This window comes from Salmo salar, chromosome ssa01, assembly GCF_905237065.1.
Source record: "Salmo salar chromosome ssa01, Ssal_v3.1, whole genome shotgun sequence".
In the NCBI taxonomy this organism is placed as follows: domain Eukaryota; kingdom Metazoa; phylum Chordata; class Actinopteri; order Salmoniformes; family Salmonidae; genus Salmo; species Salmo salar.
In genome coordinates this window covers 143,030,650-143,038,220 of record NC_059442.1, presented here as the reverse complement: position 1 = coordinate 143,038,220, position 7,571 = coordinate 143,030,650, and the positions used below count along the sequence as shown (strand labels likewise).

The window sequence follows — 7,571 nt, the reverse complement described above, 5'->3', positions numbered from 1 at the left end:
CATGCAAATCAGCTTTAGTTGTGCCGTTCATGTCGATGAGATACTGTTGATTTGCTTTGTTAACTTGTGATTAAAACCATTTCCCATAAACCTCAGTTGATTGATGAGTCCACATGTGAGACTATTATACCGTACACCAATTAATTTAATGGTGTTTGTAGCCAAGGTCAGAGACATCAGTGTATACAGCTGATTTGGATCTCAAATCCTCTAACAGAGGAACTGGCCATCCGCCAGCATGGCGATTGGTTCTCTCCAATCCATCACCCAATAGTCAGAGGCCCAGGGGACTGTGTTAGGCATCAAGATGACCACCAAGAAGCAGACCTTATGTAGACTACCGGTTGATTTCCTTCCAAGAAATCAGACAGGTCACAGTCAATGAATAGCTAAAATGAGCAAACCATTGAGTTGTTCCCTGAACAGATTCGAATTGTTCAAAAGCACAGTAAGGCCACAAACACTTAACTTACAACCGAATCTCCTCATTAGGGGACAGTTACCCTACATTCATTAAAACACCAAATTAAATTGCACATTCAATAAAATGGCATTAAGTGACCTCAGCTTAGCGAACATGGGATTGTGCCACAGGGGAAAGCTGGCTGTGGCACCGCCAGTAGGCCTTTGACAACAAGAATAGTTCTCATGCATTCTAGTTCATTACTAGTAGGGTAGAGGCACTCTGTCCTGGACACGACTCACACAGAATGGAAATTCATGAAGGTTACATTTCCAGAGAAATCCTTTATAAAAACCTGTCAAAGATATCATACAATAAAGATGAACACCAAACTAATCATGTACTGTGAAGTATTCCATGCTGTTTAAACATTTGTTTCTTATTTAGATGGGTTGTTTGGTGTGAGGTGGATCTGAGATGGCTTGTAATGACTCAAAGAACAGTCTTGATACACCCCCTTGGTGCTGACTGAAAGGCACACTTGTCTAGGCATTGGCACAAATGGCTATTCAATAAAGCAATCCATGTGCTTTAATAAGACGTCACTGGAGAAACCAAGGGGTCTACCACTGTCAGTTTACACTTGTGGTTGAACAAATAGTATCTTAAGTCATATGTCAATGTCAACAGTATTTATTTTTTTTATAAACAGGTCAAGTATTCATATTTCCCATTAGAATGAAAGGCTATTCATCTGAACTATACAGAGCAGATAGGAACTCTGATATATACAGTCCTTTGGGATAGATACGAGCATAACCAGTTTATTTCCTGCTCCTCTTGGGAAGTGCAGCCAAATCCACTAAGGCACAGTACAGGTGAAGGGCCACCTGTAGACTGGGCTCTGGTCCGCTTCCTTTAGGCAAGGGCAGGAAAGTCTTCTGGGTCGTCAGGGTTTGGGGCCTGTCCCTGCTGGAATCGGGCCTAGGGAGAATCAATCAGTCAACTTATGGGATACCTGTGTATCAACACATGGGTAAGGAATATGCTGCCCAAAGGCCTATTGCAGTGCGACTCAACTGAATGAGACAGGCAGAAAGGCAACAGGTCGAACTGAACCTGCCCACCATCCTTGCTGCCTTTGGCAATGGTTTCAAACACCTGATGTATATCTAACAGGACCCATTCAGTCCAGACATACCTTCTCAGGAGGCTTCTGGGGAGAAATGGTCTCTGGCCGTGTGGCTGGGCCACCTCGTCCACCCCTTCCTCCTCCTCTGGTCCCCCGTGAGGGTCGTCCCAGACTGCCAAAGTCAATCTTCAGCTTGGCTGTGATGTCATTGGCGGGGCGACGGAGGGCTGCAGCGTCATCCTCCTCAACCTCCTCCTGTTGATCAAGAGAAACGAGCACCATATAACTCAGTTTGCTGTAATGCAATGAGGCCCAAAAGAAACAAGCAGTGATATTAAGCATCCTGTTTTTGCAGCATTTGTGCAAATCCTCACCTCAACCTGTTTCTTGGACTTGTGGATGACCACAGAGTCAGAGGGCACAATGGTATCAGCCTTGCGCAGGTTGAACTCCTTCTTGGGCCGGTTTTGTTCCTGTAGGGCTTTCCACTCGTCCAGAGACATCTCCACGGAAACCTCCACCACTGTTTCCCCCTCGCCTTCAGTCTCCGAGGCACTGCAGAGAATCAACAGATTACTATGGGGATGGAAATCTAAACCTGACACTCATTCTATAACTAGAGTAAATGTGAGCATTTAAAATGATAACGTCCGAGTTCAGGGTATGTATAGACCAGAATATGAAGTGAGTATCGTAAAGGATTTGCATAAAGTAGTAAGCTACACATGTATATTATTTGCACTGTCTCACTGTGTGGTCTGATTAACATTGCTGCGCTGGTCAGTCACTTGGCTCTCTCACCGATTTGCTCCAGTCTCTGCGGAATCCGCCACCTCATCTCCATCCCCTCCCTCAGTGGGAGCCCCATCAGCGGCAGCACTAAAATAGCATAAACAGTATAACTACAGTAACAACCATTCAAGACAATTCATATGAAAGTGCTGATGAAGACATGCCAAGACATGCCATCACATTGGTTGAGACCCACCTCAATGAGACCCAAAGGAATATATTGGCTCTCATTTTAATATTTTTTCAAGAGACAAGCCACAGCTTGGCTAGTTCCATCCAAATCTCATCTTGTTGACAACTATTTGAAGTCTGAACAACTTCCGTACGGGATTGTACATTTGAATGAGAGCACTGGCTTTTAACACTCACATTTGATTGGGTGCGAGTAGAAATGATATTGCCCATCAGGAGGGGCATTTTCTTGTTTGAGCTTTGTTTCGTTGTTGTGTCCCAGTCTTTTCCAACAGTGTTGGACAATGTTTTAGTAGCCTATGCAGCGCTACCTTCACTAGCTAGCTTGTTGCCAGTCAGAAACCTGTTTGGATCAATGCAAAATATTTGACTGGTTTTCACCTAGACTATACCCCTTTTTATAGTCTTCCTGAGGAAGACTTCAAGGCATTGGAACAGAATGTGAGAAGCCTGGGTTTGAGGCTACTCCTAATAGTCCAAACTAGGACAGCAGAGTACACCTATAGCTACTCAAACACTGAGGCACAGTTAAATGTCTCACATTTAGAGTCCTAATGTGCGTACTCACCTCATGTGGTCCCTCATGGATCCCCAGTTACGTGGACCACTGCCCCCTCGCTTCTCCTCTGGCCTGACACCACTGCAACAGGCAAAAGTTTAAATGTCAACCTAAACTATTTTCTCATAATCCAAGTACAACACTCAGATGCATTGTGAAACAGACAAACTTGATTTAAAAGCAATGTGATAAGTATTGTTCTTACGTTCTATCGCTGCCACTGTGGCGCTCAAACTCCCTTTTGCCTCTCTGGTCAAAGCCATCTGTGGATCTGAAGTTGCTGTTGCCGCGCATTCCTCTTCCACGGCCACCACCTCGGCCCCTTGCGGCACGCTCACCCTGATCCACAGGCCTGTTTTTTTTTTTTTTTGGGGGGGGGGGGCAAGGTACACATTTCAGCAAATAATCAACCGTTTCTAAATAGATTGTTTAAAAGAGGTTACCATGAAAGAGGTTACCTTGTTTACAGGTTAAAGCTGCCATATAACTTACTGGGCGACCTGACCAAATTCTCACAGAAATACAAATTACTGATCTCATTCTCATTGAAAACAAGTCTACGCAGCTGTTCTGTGCTATATCTGTTCTATTTCGAGCTTCCCGTTCTTAAGTTGTTTTTGCATCTTACTTTCGGTTTTGTGCACCAGCTTCAAACCATAGACATTAAAACCAGTAGATGATAGGAATACATGGATGATGTCAGCGCTATGGAAAAACGTTTTTGTTTGGCCATTCTGGCGATTGTAATTTACAAAGGCTTTTGGCATAGCTAGGTTGCTATGCAGTAGCCGACCAGCAGAGATTGCGACATCACGCTCCAGACTTGACACTTGGGTAGAGCGATAAAAAAAATACGGTGCGATGATATTTTGGCGAATTTCATGGCATGGCAGCATTTTGTTTCTGAAGTTCTAAATATGTTTTAGGAGTTGTGCATGAGCCTAGAAAGGTAAAAAATGAATTCTACGTGGTTTTAGTAGGCTTTCTCCAGTATGGTTTTATTCTCAACCAAACTAGAACAAAACTGACAGTGAAGTTGACCCACTTGGTAATTTATCACTGTATAAAAATACCTTTAGACTATTGTAAACAATCTGTACCGGTTTTCACAATATATTGCCCAGCCCTACACTTGAGGCATGCTTCAAACTAAAAATAGAATATTTTTGTTACTGAAAACACATTTTAGAGCGGTTTAGATGGTACAATGAGTCACTCCGCACTGCTTGTTTAAGTGTACTATTAGAATTTTAGCAACCAGGAAATGGTGGAGCGATCTTGGCATATTGCACCTTTGTTTAATTTGTTAAATTAAATAATTCAGTAATCGCCAGTAAGAAACTGCTAGCCATTGGCTGCTAACAGCTGAGAAGTGCTAGCTAAATGTCAAGCACACAAACAGTCAACTTCAGGAGTAGAGAACACTAGAGAAATTAGGCCGTCGCCCTCTACTGGTGAAAGTAAAAATGGACGAAGATGCACAGTCAAAGACTAATTATTCAGTCAAGGGAAGTTAATTTTTTTATAGAGGCATAAGAAACGTGATAAACAGTGCAGGAAATGAAAAAATGTATTATGTTGGAATTAAACAGTCAACTACGCAAATGAGCAAAAGCTGAGTGCATTAAGGAAATAGACACTTGGCTCAAATAGCCAGTCTAATGCATTCCAGTTGTGTTAAGTTTATTAATCAAAGAAACACCTGAGATATTAATTAAAGTTTTGGGGTAAGGAGTAGGGGTGTGCCAAGTACAGAGACAAAAGGAGAATCGTTAGGGATATGAGGAGTTTGCCGGATACAACGATGTTATGTCATTATCTGTAATCTGAGAAAGTTGCTAAAAAGGTAGCATTTCTCATGTCACTCAAACCGTACAGAATACTTAACCCCAACTGGCTGATTCAGCTGTCAGTAAAGACACCGGCAGGGTGCTGCCTGCTGCCATGATTGATTAGAACAAACATCTCTTCTTGTCCTGGACTCGCACCATCTCCCACTTTCACTCACAACTCTCCCTTCCGTCTCCAAACAAAATCAGTAGCGAGGCATTATTCCAGCTATCGATCTGTTTATATTTTCAGATTTGCTGAGGCCATGTTGTAGCAGTTTGTTTAGTACTTTGTCCGGAAACTAAATTCACCAGACACGCGAGTCTCCCTTACCATGATTATTTCTCCGACATGTTCTCCAAACGACAGATCATTAGAAGATAAAATTACACATTTAAATAGTTAATTTTGATTGCACAAATGTTGTAGCATAGGCTACATGTTGGGAGAGAAATTTTGCTCCTCTCGAAAGTAAAACAATGTAGCCTAGGCTACTAGGGCGAGAACATCTGGAATAAATGCAGGCAGCAGTAGCCAGCCATGCATCATTTATGAACCCATTTTGTTGATAATCAGAACTATGAAAGTAAGTCATCTGCATTTCAGATGTCGAGATCGTGAGCAATGTGTGAATGAGTGAAGGAACAGAAGCACTTTAGTACAGGCTTTACTGCAATTCTTGGTTTTTCGAACACAAGTAAAGACAATTCCGAGTTGCCTATCAAGTGTGAAACGGATAGGATTACAAGTATGAAGAGTTCAGCACACCCCTAGTAAGGAGCATGATGGCTCCACCGAAGGCACTGGTTGGCCAGTTGGAGTGAACATGCATACCACTATCCAGTTCTCAGCTCTGCAAAGTGGGGTCAGCATAGAAAGAAAACTGAAGGAAATAGCAGATGTTAATACTTGAATAGCCTATGGCTGTTCACACAGGCAGTGTAAAATGATCAGAATGGGACTATTTCCATTGATCTTCTGGAAAATAACACTTGCCCTTTAATCATCCTGTCTTTTTCGGGGTTGGGCTGCCTGTGTAAAAGCAATCAATGTCATATTCAATCGGTCAAACCAGAAAATTCCCACCTCTATAGTGTATAATAACTAACTACCTTTCAATTGAGTATCCTAGTGGAGCCTCACTGTCGTTCTGCCTCCGATCCCGGAAGGCAACTCGTCTCTCCCCCCTCTCCTCCACCTGGCCAGGTGCACCACGAGGAGGATATTTCTGACCTTCACATAAATAAATGACGAGAAATTATGCAATCACCCCACACACCACCGCCCCCCCCCCCCAAACTGGCCACTTCAAAAAGGCCATCAACTGTAGATTCCTAGCTAAACCTAACTAGATAGCTTGTTAGCTAGCATGTGATTGATATAGTTAGAACTAGCTTACAAGCTATACCATGCTAACAACTCCGCGAAAGTTCCAGTGGAAATATAAAGTTAACTACCTAGCACAACCCCCATGATGCACTGAAGTTGGCTAGTTAGAAATCTAGTTAGTTAGCTAACAAGGTAGTTAAGTTAGTTACTACGCCAGCCAGACCACGAACAACATGTGCATAATAACGTGGAATTCCATAACACATGTACAGGAATAGTTCATTATCATTAGTGTCAATTATGCAAGTTTGACACGCCGGAATTGTTTTAGATAACTAACGTTACACCTTAAATGCACCTGACACGTGCCGTCAATACTGCCCATCTTCACGTCAACATTAGCTAGCTAGGCCTACACCCATTGCATTGACTTACCCTGTACAATTTTTGCCTGTGAATGGTTGCCTTCCACAGCATTCAAGGGAGTTCTCTTGTCCTTTTGAGACTCCTTCTTGACAGGTTTGGATGATGTATCAGTTCTTTTTAGCTCATCCTTTTTCTTCTGTTTTTCCACCTGCGCCTGGCGAATAATATCGAAAGGGTCGGCCTCGTCGTCTAAAAGCTGACCAAAACGGTTTGTCACGGCGCACCCAAAACCAGCACTTTCGGTGGGATCTTCAACTATACCCTTCATGTTGAGACTGTTTTTCAAAATCAGCTGGAAGAAAACCTGGGTTACATACAATGCTAAAGCTAATGACGTTTTTTACGAACCGAATGATTCAAGAACAAACATATTGACCTGTGATTAAATTATGAACATCCCCTGCATTAAGTTCGAACCTGGCAGGCTACAGCATTTGAGCATGCGGTATGTCCAAAATGGCGGATCATTTATATACAACCCCGCCCCATAATATTACAATATTATTCATGAGGTGTTAAAGAAACACACCACGTTAACGTCATCATAGCGTAAAGGCATGCTTTTGGGTAGGGTTTTTTGGCACTTATTTCTATCATGATCAATTAGGTTTTCTGCAGGTATAAATTTCATAGCTGTTATTTAATTGACACAAGCTGTCTCCAAACAATCAATGGGCGCATTCGATCACTTTTGTCAAGAGGTTGGTCACCGCCATTCAAAGTGTGTTGCAGCATGCCACCCTGCATCATGCCACCCTGCATCCCACTGCTGGCTTACCTCTGAGGCTAAGCAGGGTCAGTCCCTGGATAGGAGACCAGATACTGCAGGAAATGGTGTTGAAGGGCCAGTAGGGGGCACTCTTCCCCAAAGAGATCCCAGGGCAGTGAAGGGGTCATTGCCCTGTGTA

At 42.9% G+C, this 7,571-nt stretch overlaps 1 protein-coding gene across 1 annotated transcript; it reads right to left on the bottom strand.

The window, feature by feature from the left end:
• Positions 1-1,081: 1,081 nt before the first annotated feature.
• Positions 1,082-7,074, bottom strand: LOC100286733 (Intracellular hyaluronan-binding protein 4). The gene is given in 8 exon segments (NM_001146673.1): positions 1,082-1,387; positions 1,605-1,790; positions 1,910-2,090; positions 2,337-2,414; positions 3,088-3,159; positions 3,284-3,430; positions 6,021-6,141; positions 6,673-7,074. Coding segments are annotated over 8 exon segments (1,110 nt in total). The 5' UTR covers positions 6,932-7,074; the 3' UTR covers positions 1,082-1,321.
• Positions 7,075-7,571: the final 497 nt, after the last annotated feature.